Genomic DNA, 18409 nt, shown 5'->3' on the forward strand with positions numbered 1-18409 from the left:
CGGGAAAGGCTTATCTTGCAGGGGCAAAAGGAGGTTGGGGCAGGAATTGGCTGGGCTCATTTGGAGAGCTTTAAACTAGGCTCGAAGGGGGATGGGGCTGTAGCTGGGCTTGTCCCAGTGGGGCAGCATTCTAAAACAGATGAGGACCGGGTGGCCTCCTGTGCCCCTAGGGAGAAATTGGTGTGCTCTGCTCGCTCCCTGAAATGCCTGTACACCAATGTGCGCAGCATGGGGAATAAGCAGCAGGAGTTAGAATCCTATGTTCGGTCGGGAGATTATGATGTGGTGGCAATCACAGAAACGTGGTGGGACAGTTCACATGACTGGAATGTGGTCATGGATGGCTACGCCCTTTTCAGGAAAGACAGGCCAGCCAGGCGTGGTGGTGGAGTTGCTCTCTATGTGAGAGAGCAACTGCAATGTACTAAATTCTGCCCAGGAGCGGATGAGGAACGAGTTGAGAGTGTATGGGTCAGGATCAAGGGGCAGGCTGGCAGGAGTGATATGGTTGTAGGTGTCTATTATAGGCCACCAGATCAGGCTGAGGAAGTTGATGAGGCCTTCTATGCGCAGCTGAGAGTGGCCTCACAGTCACAGGCCCTGGTTGTTGTGGGTGATTTTAACTTCCCTGATGTTTGCTGGAAGGACCATTCAGCCAGCCAGCCACAGTCCAGGAGGTTCCTCCAGTGCATTGATGATAACTTCCTCATGCAGATGGTGGAGGAGCCGACTAGGAGAGGTACACTGCTGGATCTCATCCTCACTAACAAAGAGGGTCTGGTCGAAGCAGTAAAGGTCGAGGGCTGCCTGGGTTGCAGTGACCACGAGATGGTGGAGTTCAACATCTCGTGTGGCAGGAACAGAATAGCAAGTAGAATTGCAACCCTGGACTTTAGTAGGGCTAACTTCAGCCTTTTCAAGCAATTGCTGGGGGGAAATCCCATGGGCAAGACTGCTTGAAGGAAAAGGAGCCCAAAAGAGCTGGATCACATTCAGAGATTGCTTCTTCCATGCTCAGGATCAGAGCATCCCCACACATAGGAAGTCAAGGAAGGGAGCCAGGAGGTCTGTGTGGTTGAATAGGGATCTGCTGCGTATGCTCAAGCAGAAGAGGAGAGTTTACAGGTCATGGAAGCAGGGACTGGCCACTTGGGAGGAATATAAGGCTGCTGTTAGAGGATACAGGAAGGCAGCTAGGGTAGCCAAGGCCTCCTTAGAATTACAGCTGGCGAGAGGCATCAAGGACAGCAAAAAGAATTTTTTCAAATACATAGCAGATAAAACTAATACCAGAGGCAATGTAGGCCCACTGATGAATGAGGTGGGTGCCCTGGTGGCAGAAGACACAGAGAAGGCAGAATTGCTGAATGCCTTCTTTGTCTACTGTGCTGGAGGCTGTCCTGGGGAACCTTGTACCCCTGAGACCCCGGATGAAGCCAGGTCAATGAAGGAGTTTGCTTTAGTCGATGACGACTGGGTTAGGGAGCAATTAAATAGTCTGGACATCCATAAGTCCATGGGTCCAGATGGGATGCATCCGCGGGTGCTGAGGGAGCTGGCTGAAGTCATTGCTAGACCGCTATCCATCATTTTTGCCAAGTCTTGGGAAACGGGACAGGTGCCTGAGGATTGGAGGAAAGCAAATGTCACTCCGTCTTCAAAAAGGGCAAGAAGGAGGACCCGGGTAATTATAGACCGGTCAGCCTCACCTCTGTCCCTGGGAAAGTAATGGAACAGCTTATCCTTGGTGTCATCTCAAGGCGTATCAGGGATAAGAGGGTCATTAGGGGCAGTCAGCATGGCTTTACCAAGGGTAAGTCATGCTTGACCACCCTCATAGCCTTTTATGAGAATGTAACAAGGTGGATCGATGATGGCAGAGCGGTGGATGTGGTCTACCTTGACTTCAGTAAAACCTTTGACACAGTCTCTCACAGTATCCTCACAGCTAAATTGAGGTGTGGTCTAGAAAATAGAGTAGTGAGGTGGGTTGCAAACTGGCTTAAAGAGAGAAGCCAGAGAGTGGTGGTCAATGGTGCGGAGTCTAGTTGGAGGCCAGTATCTAGTGGAGTGCCTCAGGGGTCAGTACTGGGGCCAATATTATTCAATATATTCATTAATGATTTAGACAAGGGAATTGAGTGTACTATTAGCAAGTTTGCTGATGACACTAAGCTGGGAGGAGTGGCTGGCACGCCAGAAGGTTGTGCTGCCATCCAGCGGGACCTGGACAGGCTGAAGAGTTGGGCGGGAAATAACCTGATGATATTTTACAAGGGAAAGTGTAGAGTCCTGCATCTGGGCAGGAACGACCCCAGGTTCCAGTATAGGTTGGGAAATTACGTATTAGAGAGCAGTGTAGGGGAAAGGGATCTGGGGGTCCTGGTGGACCACAGGATGACCATGAGCCAGCACTGTGCCCTTGTGGCCAGGAAGGCCAATGGCATCCTCGGGTGTATTACAAGGGGGATAGTTAGTAGATCGAGAGAGGTCCTCCTTCCCCTCTACTCCACCCTGGTGAGACCCCATCTAGAATATTGTGTCCAGTTCTGGGCCCCTCAGTTCAAGAAGGACAGGGAACTGCTGGAGAGGGTCCAGCGTAGGGCAACAAAGATGATTAAGGGAGTGGAGCATCTCCCTTATTAGGAAAGGCTGAGGGAGCTGGGTCTCTTTAGTTTGGAGAAAAGGAGACTGAGGGGTGACCTTATTAATGTTTATAAATATTTAAAGGGTGAGTGTCACGAGGATGGAGCCAGGCTCTTCTCAGTGGCAAACAATGATAGGACAAGGGGCAATGGGATCAAGCTGGAACACAGGAGGTTCCACTTAAATTTGAGAAAGAACTTCTTCTCAGTGAGGGTGACAGAGCACTGGAACAGGCTGCCCAGGGAGGTTGTGGAGTCTCCTTCCCTGGAGACATTCAAAGCCCGCCCGTACACATTCCTGTACGACCTCTCCTAGGCGTTCCTCCTCCAGCAGGGGGATTGGACTAGATGATCTTTTGAGGTCCCTTCCAATCCCAAACATACTGTGATACTGTGATACCAATAAAACCACACACCACACACAAAACTTCAGAGGAAATCTACAGCTAAGCATTTAAAGTCTACTCTCATTTTCATCAGGTTGCAAAACGGAAACTATGAGGCAATACTCAACAAATAGTAAGGCTGATTTTGGTTGTTTGGTTGTTTGTTTTGGGTTTTTGTTTTTGTTTGTTTGTTTGTGTTTTGGTTTTGTGTGTGTGTGTGTTTTGATTTTTTTTTTTTGAAAGCCTGGATGGTTCTTTCATTCAAGAAATTTTCAGAAACTCTTGGCTGAGTGACTCTGAAGACCCTTTTACTTCTGGGCCTATCTTCATGCCCCTCCTTTAAGCAATATACCAGCAATAACTTTGAGAGTACCCACTCAGTGGTATTCACCTAGAAGCAGACCAAATTGTCAGCATCTTTTTTTAAAAGTGTATTAATGGAAAACATTCCTGAATGTATGACGTATAAATGTCAAAATGCAGTGGAATATAAAAATAAAATGCAATATCTGATTATTCATAGTTTGTGGTATGTTGTATACACCATGTCTTTGATATCAACCAGTTCAGTGATAACAGGTTACAATTTTCTCCTGTCAAGAAATGCATGGAAATTATTCTGTTCAGTGAGACATCCCATACAAAACAGAGACACATTTATTTGATATATATGTGTTTGATTTACCTTCATTGTCCCTTAGAGTAAAGTTGGGATTCAAAGAAAGCCCTTCCTCAAGGGAAAAATGGAATCTTGCCCCATTTGCAGAATTATCTTTGTCAGTGGCAGTGATCGTCTCAATTACCTGAAATAAAAATTAGCAGTGAATGTGTCGAAATTTGAACTTGACCCAAATAGTACATGACCTCAGCAGGATGCGCAAAGTTAACTTATTTTAATTTTCTACTTGACTGCTGCTAAATTCAGCCAATGAAATGACTGGGGCATTAGTTTGATTTCTCTAGCATGAAAGATTTTAAGAACCACACTTTGTAGATAGATAAAAGCATCTATACATTCCAATATTCTGATGTGGTCAGGACCTGGTAGAGAGATTTTCTCCACCTACATTGCACCCTGGTGACTTTGAGAGTTACAGTTTCACATAAACATCTGTTTTTATGGAGAAAAAACTCTGGCTGAACCACAATGGTCTATGCAGAGTATAATCTGCTTGACCCCCCCAATAATTAGATGCACTTTGTTATTGGTTAGGAAAAATAATTGTTTAACCAAAATGGCAGGTATGAAATATCGGCACCCTGTTTAAAATTTTTGTCAAGAATCAGTTTTAAATTGCCAGGGAACAAAACAGAAAGAACATCAGTCACCCCTGGTTTTAGTTTGGTTTACCCAAATGAAACAGAATTAGGTGTAGCAACTCTATGAGAGACATATTTCTGAGAGGTAGGACCTTTGCCTTCAAAAGCCCTGGTGTTTTTTTCAAATAACACTGAGATAAGCTTTTGGAATATGTGACCAAGCAATATTTCTACCTCTACTTTCATTTTCATGCTGGACCTGGAAGCTCAAGTGCTAAAGTAGAATTTAATAAAAGCTGTTCTTGTGATACAGGCCGTGAAGCCCACACAGACTGCTGCACAGAGCTGATAGATATCCTGAGGGAAACATAAAAGGCGGGGGTGGTGGGAAAAGTGCTCTTTTCATGAGAATTTTTCTGTTCAGTGTTCAGTTGCAGTTTGTCTGGACTGAATCTGAAGCATAAACCATGTGGGCTCAAGTGGTTTGGCTGGTTTAAAACTAAAAGAGAGCACACAGTTCTGCCTCTATTCACATGGAGAAGCAAAGGAAACACATTTTAAAGAATGCTTATTCTACTGACTGCATACAATATAGTACATGCTATTGTCTGGACACACCTGAGATAATTAACAATACTGAAGATAATTGCTGGGAGTATTTTTTAATTTTTTCATAATACTTCTTTGCTGAACTGTAGCAGAATAAGATCAATCCGAAGTGTCTGTAAACACGTAGTTTACAAAAGTGGCAATACTGGTGAAAAAGTTTGGCAAAAGCTAATTATTCTCTATTGAATTTTGAAAAGGTGGCATATCTGTTATTGAAACAACTACCACGTGAAAACAGAAAGATTGTCTTATATAGATATATTTAGTCAATAATGTTGACATATTATGAGGCAAAGTAAGACAAAAAAATGTTGATGGAAGAATATTTTGAAGGGAATCAGTTTCTGTTATTACTCAAATACTAAAAATAATGTTAAATACCATACATAGCTGTAAAAATTCAGATAAGATCTTAAAAAAGGTATTAACTTGTTATATATTGTGTATAAATTCTCAGTGCTTTCCATCAGTGAAATATAATTTGTTTTGTTATGCACCTTCAGCTTATATTTGACAGCCTAGTAGAAAAACTTTCATCCTGTTGCCCTGTCTTATATTAAACGTTCAGTGACACATTACAGAATCTTGCTTCAAGAACATGCTATTTTGGAACAAAACCACTTTTGATCAAGACCTCAATGCCACAACACTAGTATAAAATTTATTTGGTTTTAAGACTCGTTTTAAAACTCAAGAAAATATACTGCCTATATCCCCTGATTTCATACATGGGAATTGAGGTATTCCCTGAATTCACTGATGTGTGTAAAAAATATAGCACCCAATGCTATAGAAATCATTCTTTGTCATGTGGAAAATAATCATTGCATGTGTAATAGGACGGGTCAAAAATATTTGACAGAAGTGTTTTTAAACAGAAAGTTCACATTCTTTCAGAAAATTGTTCTTGCTTTCTAAGGAAAATATTTCTAAAATATTCATTCAGAAGTGAGAAAGAAAAGTATGTGTCCTCTTGATGGCCAATGTATTGTTAACCTTTTTCTAATTAATAAGCCAAGTAATTAATGGCCTGTTAGCAGACATTAATATGCACCTTACCAGAGCTGATTAAAATAAAAACATAGACATAGAACCTCAGCTGTTGTAAAGCTCACTTGACAGCAATGAAGTGATGAAACTGAATGGTTATGCTATTTTTCTGAAGGCAAGAGTTGGTGAGAAAAGAAAGAATTTCAAGAATGGAGGAGAACTAATTGAGAAGGATAGAAAGCAGGGGCTAAATCCTACTCAGATCCTTTTTTGAACTGAATCAACAAACAAGTAATTATACACATGACAAACTTACAGCAGAGGTGTTCCTTGCCAGCTAACACTGATTTCTTCTGGCTATTAGAAATAACAGCATCTGGTGTGAGGTAGCTCATGTTGGCAGAACAGTATTTATACACCCTGATTCTGAAAAAGTTATTTCTGTGTGTGCATGAGAATGTACACACACCTGTGTGTTGATTTCCAGTAACGGATAGTGTCAGCAAAATGACATTTCACTACTATCACAACTATTTCTATTACTCCCCTGAAAATCACCCAGAAAAAAATGTTATATTTGGAGAACTATAGTGAATAAGACTGGCAGATCTAGTCAGATACTTTAACAGATACATACTCTGCCAGGACAAACACTGAACTTGGAAACATTCAGAAAACTATCAATGTTTCACTCCTTCATTTCCCAGAACAAAGCATTTAAACTTGGTGGGTTTGTGGTTTTTATTGTTTTTTGTTTGTTTGTTTGTTTTAAACATCTCTATTTGCTCCCATTGTCTTAAAAATAATAAAACAAGTTGCATATGAAGCAAAGGAAAATTTCTTTTGTCAGTTCATTTTGTGGAAGATTGCAAAATCTCATTTTCTTACATTGGCTAAATTTCACAATCATTCACAAAGTCAGTATACATCTAGAACCCAGAGTTCTCCAAGTCTGGATACAATCTAAGATCAAATCACAGATGCTTTATCTATTTTAATATATAATATCTACCAGACTTCACCTGGAAGCTGTTGGAGACAGTTGATCTTCTCAACAAGGTGGCTGCTAAGGGAATAAAGCTGTCACTTCAGTGTGAGAATTACCATCTTCCCACAAGCATTTTTCTCTTTGAGATGTCTTAGAGGCATTTATTTAAGCACTTAAGTCCTTGAGGGTTTTTTTTTGTTTTGTTTGTGGTTTTTAAGTAAATAAATAAATTGGAATATGGAGGAAAAAAGAAGCTGAAAACACAGTCTGTAAGATTAAATGACACTGTTATTTCTCTCCATAGAAGCCTCTTTTGAAAATAGACAAAAGAAACACAAAGTTTTCCCATGACAAACTATTGGTTAGTTTATCTTGCACATAGTAAATTGAGGAAAGAAATAAAGACTCTCACAGGGCAGTGTAGGGCTGAAGCCCAGCCTCAAAACACTAGTCAAGAAATGCCTGGCAGGACCTGACAGAATTTGTTCTTTAGGGATACATCTGATGAATCATTCTCACAAAATGATGGATAACTCAGAGAAAATACTTAATTTTCAGTTATTCAAAACCATCCAGCTGGGCACATATTTTAGAATATGGAACACTTGCCTCGTTCTGTAATCCTTGTTTATTTGTCCCTCCTTGATGTTTGCTGAATACTGTCATTTTCTTTCTTAAACTAGACAGTAAGGTCTCCTGAGGAAGAGTCATGTACTTTTGTGTTTTGCTTTGGTTGTGCTTTTTGTACAGTGTAGTGGTATCATAATATTTTATGAAGTCTCATTGTGCAATGTAAATAGAAATAAGTGCATGTGAAGTATGAAATGGAGTCCTGTTAGTTTAAGAATATAACAGCATGCTGATCCAGCCTTCCATATTAAATTACTGCTTGTAGAGTCCTCCATGATAGCATTAATCTTGGGTGTTAAACTGCAGAGATCAGAGTCATTCACACTTGCTACAGCAACTCAGAGAGAAACACAACAGTGAACCAAATCAGGAGTGAATGCTGTTACAATAAAATTTATTTTATCTTTTAAATACTTGTCTTATAAATTTCCATTTGCAAAGTTACTATTAGAGAATTAAAACTTTGCTAATAAAAAATATTAGCTACTCACCAACCCCAGCAAACTGAGCATTTCTGAGCTAGCTTCACTGCATGTTTTAGGTTATTATTAATTATAACAATTATTTAACAATTACTGTTGAAATCTATAATTTTAAAAATGTCAGAACATGTTGAAAGCAATCACAATTAATTCTTAAGAGATTTTTTCTTATTTTTTAAAAAATTAATCTTTTACAAGTTCCAGTTCTTCTATATTTGACTTTATTTGAGGTTTTCAGAACATTATTTTTACTTTAATAAGCATATTAGTAAGAGATATTCAGTTGATAGACAGTCCTACTTAGACTTTCAAAGGCTCTGAGTGAGGAGTCTCAATAAGAGCACAGGAGAAAACTATGCAGTCATGAAATAAGAGGGGAGGTTCTTGCAGAAAGAAAGTAAAGAGGAAGGTCTGACAATAAAGACCTTCCAACACTCAGTAGCTAGGCAATACAAAGAGAGATGAAATTAATCATCCATAAACATAAAGCCTTAACTTCACATATGTGATGACAATCTCTGAGCTGACCATTACTTCTAACAATATTGGTGTTAAGGTAGGCAGTTTTTTTGCATTCAGTGCTTACTAGTGGTTAAAATGCAAAGTCACTGTTTGAAATTGCTAGGAAAGGAAGAGAAAACAAAGCAGAGATCATCGTATTCAATGAAGACTAAACTGCCATAAGAATTATAAATCAATGCATACCTGCCTCTTGAATCATGTTTCCCCAGCTCAAGATGAATAGAGAGGAACAGGAGAAAGTTTAGAGGAGGACAAGATGAATGGTCAAAAGTCTAGAAGGGCTTTATCAGAGCCTGTCCAAGTAAAGTAGGACTCAGTCTGGACAAAAGACAGCTGAGGGGCAATGTGCTAGAGATTTATCAATGGCACAGAGATAATAAATAGGGATATAGGGATGAACAGTTTTGTTTGTTTGTTTGTTTGTTTGTTTCTCTCTCTCTCTCTGTGTTTTCTAACACAAGAGCTGGTAAATATCAATTGAGGACAACATGGGAAGATTTAAAAAAAAAAAAAAAAGTGGTAGGTCTTCCTGAAACATACAATTAAACTGTAAAATTCCTTGCTGCATGAAGTAGCAGATATCAAAAGTTCATATTTGTTGTAGGAAAAGCTAGACATATTCATATGAGATGGTTGTTAAAGGATTATTAAAAACAGAGAAACCAAACTTGGATCAGGAAATTATTTGCAAATAATCTGAGAACAGGAATGGATGTCACACATGCTTGCCATGTTCTTATACTGCTCTTTAGGTATCAGCTTCTGGCCACAGTTAGAGTCAAGATAACTTTGGTCATCCTATAGTTTGATGAAGTACATTTTTATAGATTCAACATTAAAAATATGTCACAACGCGTTTATATACACTGCTTTTAAAGATTTCATAAGAAAACTGTTATTATTAGTAATATATTTCTCAGAAAATATATGAGCTCACAATTGCAATTTACAACTTGTGTAATAACACAAAACAAGCATAGTGTTGGGTAAAAAAAGCTCAGTCTACCCAAAAATCAAAGGCATTTGGTAAAATCTCCAGACTATAGACTGCAATGAAGTGCATCAATCACAGGAGCAGTGATTGGAATGCGATTCAGTTCTGACTCCATGCTCAGAGCTGTGAAAAATCTGCTCAACATATTTTCCATAATGACCCTGCCCAGACAAGGGTAATCAACATGCAAAAAGTTAGGATTGTGGTGATGTTCATCAGCCATTTCACTGAGCTGTATTTGAAACCTTGCTAACATGTGGCACTTAGATGAGAGGTGTTAAATCTGCTTCATCCATTTTGTTCAGGAGAGTGGTGTGTCAAATTCCACGACTTACCTGACAATACTCAAGTTTTGCCTGTCTTTACTGAAGCTAGTTTGGAATTTTTTTGCAGCAACAAGAAAGATATACCAAACAAATTCCCAGATCCTTTCCCTTCAGCCTAATACAGCTTAAAAGGTGAATCAAATATGATATACGATAATGAAATCATAAAGAATCATGACATGCCTTCCCCAAATCAAACTTGTTACATATGTGGCATTAACAAATAACATAATTCTTCTTTGTCACTGGGAAAAGGAGAACTGTGAGAGTTACCTGACCAGGCTTTGAATCCTCACAGACAATTGCATCATACTCCCTGACGAGCTCTGGAGGGTTGTCATTGACATCCAGGATCCTAACACCAACTGGAACATGGCTCACTAGCTCAGGATTGTCTGCAAAATACAGAAGAAGGTATTAAGCCTATTGAAATATTCAATATTTCATGACATCTTCAATTTAAACATGGTTTCTTAACACAATAACAACAAGATACAGCTGCAGAAATTTAGGTAACAAGCTACTAAAAGTGTTGTTTCCTGTGCTTCATCAACTGTTTTGAAAAATAGTAATAATTCAAAAGATAGAAACTATAGTATGAGTCTTAAGTCACTGTTATATATAAATATAAATGCACGTTACTCTCAAAGTGAAGTGGGAGAAAGCTGTTGGACTTATGGCATACTATCACACCGTATGCTAGGGAATGATCAATGGCTTTGTAACAAATGTGAATGTGTCATCACAGTATTGAATAAGATTTAACACATTTAAAAAAAAAATTCTCAGTCCCTTAAGGAGTTTAGGAGATAGTATAGCAAAATAATAAGAAAATATGAATGCATAGACACATATAAACCTTTCCCAGGGTTGAGTTCAGATTCCTCAAAAGCTATTATGCTCTTACATGAAGTATGGTAGTTAATAAGTCTTGCTTTAGCACTGACATACCAGTGAGAAAATAATGCTTAATTAATGGTGTCTTAGGATATGGTCTGTAATTGTGTGAGAGCTCACCCTCAGAAATAACTCACCTTCAAAAAGCACAATAAATAGATTCCTTTCAATGAGAATACACTTCCCATGATAAAACAGGAAAAAAAAAATTCATCTGTAATTCCCTTGTTTTTACCACTAAATGATAAGAAAATTTTATTTTGTTGAAAGAATTATGTATTAGAACTTTTTATAATTAGTTAAAATATGCCTCATGAGGTCTGTGTAATTATCAGTTCGTTAGATGACAAACTTCATTTTACTTTCACCAATTAAATGAAACTGTAAGTAGAAGAGAGCAAAGTCATTTTTTCAAACACAACAGGACGGAAGAATGGGGTCTTACAGATTGATATTTTAGAGGTACATATTCCTGTGTGTGTTCATGCAAAAAAAAAAAAAAACACAAACAAACAAAAAACAAACAAACAAACAAACAAAACGGACAGAAACATGAGTAATCTAAACCTCATTCTCCTTTGTCATTTTATTCTTGATTAATCCACATCATGTGTCTGTCAAACGGGTCATTTGTAAAATGCCTTAGATTTGTCACACCTTTAATGGCTTCTGCTCAGAATTCTGAACAACATTGATTAGACACATATTCAGATTCAAAGTCATCAGTAATGCAGTCTCCCAATGAAAGGGTATTCGAGAATGCTGAAGTTTCTTTTCACAAAGAGATTTGTCCTTCTCCGTTTTTACCTGAGATACTAGTCAAAAAGCCTGGGGCTTGGAAGTTGTCTTCAGATATTTTACACTGTCTTTTTAACTAATAGGTCTACATTCACATGATGATTTTATTTCACTTTTGGAACTTAGTCAATTATTCCCATAAAATGGGAATAGAAAGGAGATTAAAAGAAATCAGCAGAAGAGGAAGACTTAATTGAGATAATATAGAAACCTCTATTCCCAATTAACATTAACATTAGAAGTTATAAAAACACACTCAGAAGACATTGGTAGACTTAAAAATTCCATTTTCTTGATGAAACTTTCCTTGATTGTTAGTATTTTCAGATTTCCCTCAGAATAGTTTTCCCAACAAAACTTTATAACAGGTGAACTAAGGCACTAAAGTAGGCAATCTCAATAATATTCACATAAGGCTGAGGCTTTCCACTGCTGTGTAGAAAACACTTCTAGTGGAAAACTTCGAGAAACGTTAAATGCCTGGAATATATGAAGTGAAGATGAGGAAGAATGACACTTAGCTGTTCACTAAACAGTTGGGAGAAAGGAACCATTCATCTACCTTTACTCTTATTACTGAAGGAAGCAATCTTCTTTTCAGAAGATCCTTTGCAATATGAGTATTAACACAAAAAGATGTTTGATCCTTCCCTGGAGGTAGGCCTGGAGATTGTGCAGACATCACCAGCAATAGAGATTGAATATTTCTTATTCCTCGTTGAAATACAGCTTATAAACTTATTTAGGCAACTTCATCTGTCATTTTCATCAGACAATCCAATCACAAAAATCCTGTCGTTACAATTACAGGACATGATACCTAGCAATAAATGATCTAGAGCTGATCTGCAACTCAAAGGAGCTTTATTATTGAGGCTTTGTACAGGAGGCATTTGTACATAGTTTGTTAGGTATGCGAACAAGAAAGTGGTATAGATTAAATCAGGCAAAGAGAGAGGACACAAGAGCATATAAAGGACACAAAAGGCAGAGATCACAGTAAAGGGTTAAAGAGGAATAAATCAATTTGGATTCATTAACTACACTGATCTTAAAGTTTTAGTCCAATATATGGCAGGAAAGTGGTAAATAACTTTTGTTTCAGTACAATGTATCAAAAAGCAAAAATAGTTGGGATTATCAGAAAAATCTTAATTGAAAGGGTTTTCTGGAGGCCAGTGATACAGTCTCCAGCTCAAAACAGGGCCGTCTTCAAAGATATAAGGGGGAATACTACATCTAAGAGGAAGGGAGCACAAAATCAGGAAAGGCACGGGGTACTAGAGGGTATCAGAGATATAGAATTGTTCTGTAGGTCTGGTATGTTTGGAATAGATATTTGGGAAGGAAAATCAAACTTTTTAGTCCAATGTATGGAAAGAAAAAATGGTAAATACTTTTGTTTCAATACAGTGTACCAGTTTACTTCGGCCCATTTAGATGGTGTCCCCCTGTATGTCTGTCAATACTATTCAGTGCATTCTTACTCTAGTCTGCTAAATTTGCATTATTTTCACAGAGATTTCATGGAGATTCAGAGAATTGACCTTTATTTGATCTGCCACTGTTTTGCAATACAAATAATTCATAAATACCTTATCAATACAAAAGAGATCTCAGTTCACAAAGTACTATTTGTATCTTTCAGGAAGCAGTTACCTCATGGTATGGTGGAGAATTGCAGAAAAATTTCCACGTTGACAACTTCCTCCCTACAAAATGCTAATAGGCAAGGTATAATTTTAACACCACTTACCAAAACATTCTTGAAGTTTGTCAGATTGTGTATACTACATATTACAGATGTGCATGGAAGACAATAGGACAGTTTATACTGCGAGAAGAGAATAAGAATAAGAATTGTGACCTTGCAAATTTTTGTGGTTCTGTTTTTGGTTTGTTGTTTGTTTGGTTGTTGTTTTTGTGGTTTTTTTGTTGTGTGGTGATTTTTTTTTTTTTTATTTTAAGATTTGGTTTTACTGTTTTATCATAAAATAAATACAAACTCCAAACTCTTACAGGTGTACAACTCATCTGCAATATCTGCACTCTAATAACTTGTGCTTTTAAGAATATATATTTGTTAATTAGACAAATTTATTGTGACAGTTAGGAAGATTTCCAGTTATCTTAAGATATCCAGTTATCTTAAGATAATCAGTGCTGACATATATTTCAGGCTTGCACATTATAAAATAGCCAGATCCATTCTGCATCCTATTAGTATTTTGCCTCAAGAGTAGATTTTTAAAAGTGAATGCTCACTGTTCTAAGGGATAACTGAAGCAGAAACATTGCTCTGATTCACCTACATTAGGGACTTTCTTTCTTATGCTTGAGGCTTTTCCCAGAATAAATAGTTCTTCTGCAAGAATACTGAATGTATGTAAAGTAAATCAATATCATTGAATAGCATCTCCTTCACCAGCACATCCTCTGCAAACTTACAGAAGTCCCTATCAGCAGCCAGAGCGATGTCTTGAATCTTCTCTTCCACTAATTTCTGTGGGCAAACTTTAAAATTCCTATTTAAGAAGGAAAATTTTTAATATAGCTACTGTTGCCTGAGACTTCTTTTTTAATGAAATTCCTATGGCCTTTATGAAAATAAATTCTAACCAAATGACATTCAGATAAACAGTCCTGACATCAACAGTCTTTTGTGTTGTGGTTTTTTGTGCGCTTGTTCTATTATTATTATTATTATTATTATTATTATTATTATTATTATTATTATTATTATTATTATTATTTGTCTGGTTTTAGTTAGGCTGGTATAGTTCCACAGTTATTATTATGAAAGCTGAGTGAATAATTTAACACAGAGACAGTCTGAATTATTTTTAAAGGGTGAAAGATTTTACCAAAAAATGAAATTATTTTACATGTTTTCATGATCTGGAATGAAAAATCTTCACCTAGCTTAGGACTAGAATGAATGTCTATGCTTTTGCATGATGACCACTTTTTTTCTCATTTTGACACCTTTTCCAGATCTTATGGGGCAAGCCAATACTTACGAACTTCAACAATCTATTTTGATACTTCTGTAAAGAGAAGTAGAAAGCACTCATCACACTTCTCTAATAATGATTAGTTTTGACACATTAGAAGACAAAACATAGATCTAGGAAGGTTAAAACATAATAAAGAAGCAGAGCTAACACGAAGAAAGAATGTCTAATATGTGAGAGTGGTAATATTCTGGAAATAATGGGTTTAACTCAGGATGGTGTATACATGATAAAGTAAATTTTCTGACAGGGAGAAAATTATGCAGGATTTAGTAGTAAGTGTAGGTTTCTATTATCCTTCCTTAGGGTAAGAGTACTTTTATATATTGTTATTTGAACTTGGCTAGAAAATGTTTTATTTTTTCTTGTGGAAAAATATGACTTCTCACTGACAATCACAAATGTGAAAGCACTGATCAGTTCTCTTGGATCATGCTAGTAGTGGTAGCAGTAGTAGCAACAGGAGCCATAGTAGTATTAACAGCATTGTACTTAAAACATTTAGCACCCTCAGGTTGGCAATTTCCTCTGCCTTAATGCAAGCTCATAGACAACACTAGTGCTCATCTCCTGAGTAGATGAAAATATACTGGTTCTGTTGCCAAAAATGTCCATTTGGAAATTCTGGTACTGATTTACAAAGCCCTGAACAGAGAAATGTCATGTAATCCCAAAGACTGTGTCTTCTTCGGAGACCCACTTTTGTAGCCAAGAAGAGCAAATCCCTACACCGTCTTCAGATGACAGCATAGGAATAGATTCATCGTACTTTTCCCCAAAGAAGCAGAGGAGAAGAAAACCCATCAAACCTAGAAGCCAGTGACTAAGCCAAGATAAACAGGGAAAGAAGCATTGAACTTGAAATTAGGATCATTACTTCTTGAGCAGAATGGAGAAGTAGCTGCCTTTCAACAACTCTTTTTTTTTTTTTTTTTTTTAATAGTTTTGTGTAGGTTTTCCTTATTACATTGATAAATACATGTAAGAGAATGGCATTCTACTACAAATTGTATTATTGTGATTTTATGGTCCATTAGTAGACAAGTTATGAAGGCTAAAAATAAACTTTATATCATTTGAAAGTTTGTACAGGGTACCCGTATTGCATCTAGCTCTCAGCATTGAGAAGATGTCAGATATCCAATTCTCACTACTCCATGGGTAAAATAGTCTTAAAACTCAGACCTTGTAGTTTTTAAAATTTACTTCAATGTGGTCCACATCTAGGAAAATACATTTGTGGTAGATTCTGTTTCTTGGAAAAATAAAGCAATTGTTACCAATATGAAAACCCTTTGAAACTGAGCTAGCAGGTAGAATGTGAGGTCAAAGATGAAGAACATATGTGATTTTTTTCCTGGTGGGGTCATGGCTTAAAGTAACACTCTTAGGTCTGGTTCTGTAAGGTACCTACAGAAATTATCATAAAAGTAGCAAACAATGCATAAGACAAAATTACTCTGTACTGATGCTAAAAAAAAAAAAAGAGTGAATTTCATTATTAAAGTGTACCCTGTATTGTTAAAAACCCAGGAGTTTTGAAAAAAAAAAGACAGAAAAGCATTATGAGGAAATTTTATATTCGGTGTAAGAAAAAAATCACTTCAAGGAAAGAAAAAAAAAGACAAAGTTAGCAACAAACTCACTCATAATAATAATAGTAAAAAAAAAAAAAAATAATCCTTCTGTCCCTCAGATACAGAGAGTTTTGAAATTGTAACACTGTTACAGCAATTTGTTCTGATTTAGATTACTTTCAGATCTTGAAAAAAAGATTCATTTTTCCAAAAATTAATTATTTGTCACAAGGCATTAAAGATACTCTTGATTATGGGAAAAAGTGTAGATGGAGAAAATAAAATGTCATCAGTTCTTGTTCTTTTTAAATTCTTTCAGTGCTGTATGCCAGGAAGATACTGCTCCTTAGACTCATTTCCTTCAGGCAATGCATATGTTGTTTTCATGCACTTCAAAATAAACAGAAATAAACTGTGTATTTTTATCTTTTGATTTTACTTTTTAAAAAATAAATCGGTATGCCTCTTAATAACATTAACAGGTTTATTTTGCTTACACCTTAATTCTATCTTCTGTTCTTATTCTTCATATGACAGTCTCATGTAGTGCTGTCAGAAGTAACATATTTTCATCTCCTACCACAATCTTAAGAACACCTTTTCCGCTGCAATGCAACCATAGATCAGGAAAAAGAACTGAAAAATTCTTCTTATAACTTGCTGTTGGCTGATGGCAATATGAGATAGCAATATCCCTGTGCACCTAAAGAAAATATACAACTGCACCTCATTCTAATTATGTACTTTATCTGTTTGTTTAACATAAATATAGGGCTTTCAATATTGATTCAAAATCTCAAGAGGTTTTATATGTCACTGCTGAAAAGCTTTATTTCTCTGTGTGTATCCTGTTTTCCTGTGAATTGCATAATTCTGTCTTTCTTGTTATTGTTTCTGTTTCTATCAAAACATATTGATGAAAAAAACTGCTTATGCTATAATTAGCACCTGCACTTTCATGTTTTTACCCTACTTCTGGCAAGCTAGCTGTTCCAAACTCTTATTCTTGTGAGCTGTCCTGCCTTTTTCACAGATTTTAATTTTGCACAAGGTTTATTTGCCCTCTATGAAAATATCACTGAAAGGTTGCTTTTGTTGTTATTTTTAATGACTCTGTTTTCTTGGGATTCTTTCAATACCACATCACAGGGTATTCCATATTTTGTAAATGAGGTGTTGCTCTAACTCAACACTTTGGTGTCTTATTCCCTGAAGCTAGTAGGAGGAATATGCATGGAGAAGTAGATACAGAAGGTGTATAAACAAAGATGAATATCTTTGTGGGGTTTTGTTTGTTTACTTGTGTTGTTTGTTTGGTTGGTTGGTTGGTTGATTGGTTGGTGGATTTTCCCCAATATTTGATAATGTCTGACAGCCTTGGAGATGTTTGCTTTGTCCGTAAAATCGATTGCATAATGATGTATCTTTAATATTTTGATTTCTAATACACTGTTAGATGAAAGCTCTGTCTGCACAATATCCTTTCATATGGTCATTTTTTACTACCTCTTGCTAGCATTTCTTTAAGTCTGGGTTGTCTGACAGAACCTGGCAGGTATCATGTTATTTCAATTTTCTTGTTCTCTGCAGCTTCTCCATAGCTTTACAGATAAACAACTCTTTCTGGACCCTTCAAAAATAAGTTTATGCATTCATTGCATTCAAATTGATCTTTTTGGTAAATAGTGGGAAATTATCTGCTTTTCCATTCTCAGCCATTGCAGAGGATTTTGGAGACACTCAAGAACACTGCAACTTCATCCCAAAAAGATCAGTGAACTGGTAGACCTATAAATGTGTTTTACACACTTACCACCTTCATAAGAGAAAAATGTGAAAATTTCCCGACAGATGAGGACTGGGTGGCCTCCTGTGCCCCTAGGGAGAAATTGGTGTGCTCTGCTCGCTCCTTGAAATGCCTGTACACCAATGCACGCAGCACGGGGAATAAGCAGGAGGAGTTAGAATCCTGTGTTCGGTCGGGAGGTTATGACCTGGTGGCATTTACAGAAACGTGGTGGGACAGTTCACATGACTGGAATGTGGTCATGGATGGCTACGTCCTTTTCAGGAAAGACAGGCCAGCCAGGCGTGGTGGTGGAGTTGCTCTCTATGTGAGAGAGCAACTGCAATGTACTAAATTCTGCCCAGGAGCGGATGAGGAATGAGTTGAAAGTGTATGGGTCAGGATCAAGGGGCAGGCTGGCAGGAGTGATACGGTTGTAGGTGTCTATTACAGGCCACCAGATCAGGCTGAGGAAGTTGACGAGGCCTTCTACGTGCAGCTGAGA

At 37.3% G+C, this 18409-nt stretch overlaps 1 protein-coding gene across 5 annotated transcripts in view; it reads right to left on the reverse strand.

Annotated features, from left to right (window-relative positions):
- The window catches only part of CDH18 (cadherin 18), a 560106-nt gene that overhangs the window by 18942 nt on the left and 522755 nt on the right, over positions 1–18409 (reverse strand). For all 5 annotated transcript variants that reach the window (XM_071804488.1, XM_071804489.1, XM_065830393.2 and 2 more), the window contains 2 exons: positions 10106–10227; positions 3717–3834 (listed from right to left, as the gene is read on the reverse strand). In XM_071804488.1, the coding sequence (XP_071660589.1) occupies positions 3717–3834; positions 10106–10227 (240 nt within the window). The remainder of the gene's footprint in view (positions 1–3716; positions 3835–10105; positions 10228–18409) is intronic.

This window comes from Patagioenas fasciata, chromosome 2, assembly GCF_037038585.1.
Source record: "Patagioenas fasciata isolate bPatFas1 chromosome 2, bPatFas1.hap1, whole genome shotgun sequence".
NCBI lineage: Eukaryota > Metazoa > Chordata > Aves > Columbiformes > Columbidae > Patagioenas > Patagioenas fasciata.